Source organism: Lichtheimia ornata (genome assembly GCF_029851405.1).
Source record: "Lichtheimia ornata isolate CBS 291.66 chromosome Unknown scaffold00482, whole genome shotgun sequence".
Classification (NCBI taxonomy): domain Eukaryota; kingdom Fungi; phylum Mucoromycota; class Mucoromycetes; order Mucorales; family Lichtheimiaceae; genus Lichtheimia; species Lichtheimia ornata.
In genome coordinates, this window is record NW_026695785.1 from 1 (window position 1) to 1065 (window position 1065).

Sequence of the window (1065 nt, forward strand, 5' to 3'; positions counted from 1 at the left end):
CACATCAAAGCTTTGAACCCCTCTCATCCTTCCGCCGTGATGCCTCCCTTCCTCTCTTTTCGTGTTTTGGTAGCCTGTGGTGTTTGGGCTGTATGGCGATGCCACTGGGACTTCATATACCAAGAAACCCCTATCAATGAAGACCATCTTTTTACGCTCGCATACACTCTCATTGAACGTTTCCGTTCTCAAGGCCGCTTTGTACGTTCCCCTACATAATTTTTTCTCTTTTCATATTAATGCGTCTTATATTGACGCGGAATAAAATACAATCTACAAATTGACAATGAACAAAAACCACTCTTCATATAGCATCACGCTTACAAGCATAAAGGTGCCTGTATCTCTAAACTTTACAATGAAACGTGGGGTTTTTATTAGAGCAATGGGCTCGGCTTGACCAACAGCACCTTGTGTGAAAGTTTCACGATCAAGCTTGCCAATCCCAGATTTCGCAATGTCGCTACCAGCCAAACTGGATCTGGGGGTCGATTGGGATCAAGCTACGCATCACACTGTGCTGGATTTTCCTCTCACAAGTATTTGTACTTTTGCTGGTAATGCTGCTGAGGCTCCCTCTCCAACATGGAGGCATTTTCTAGTACGCGACGCATACATTCTCTCCACACGAGCTTGCATACTACGTGCTCGGACTCATCGTGAACGAACAAGCAATCGTTACAACATAGCTCGTTTTCACAAAGCTACGTCATCGAATGGTCATTGGAGGATCAAGCCTTTTCTCCTCAAACTCATTGGTACTACCCCCTCTACCCCCACCCCGCTCAATATCACCTCTGATTTTTATAACTTGGTGTCACCCATTACTCGCTCTGGTCTCACTATCGACAACTTCAAGCGCAAGGATTTTCGATACAGCTTCTTACCGCCTCTTCAAGACTTGCCCAATGACTACCCTCGTGCAACTCCTGGTGCATGGCATCGTTTTTGGAATTCAGCCCATATCCCTCATCGTGCTACAACAGTCCTTTGGCGTCTCCTACATCACCGCATATCGTCACGTGCACGTTTACATCGTCTCATTCCCACCTCATGTAAATCCAA

The 1065-nt window shown here is 45.9% G+C and overlaps 1 protein-coding gene across 1 annotated transcript; it reads left to right on the forward strand.

The window, feature by feature from the left end:
• Positions 1–457: 457 nt before the first annotated feature.
• On the forward strand, positions 458–1065 carry O0I10_013325 (uncharacterized protein; the record flags this gene model as incomplete). The annotated part of the gene is made up of 1 exon (XM_058493103.1): positions 458–1065. A coding segment is annotated over one exon (608 nt), but the record flags the coding sequence as incomplete, so codon positions are not given.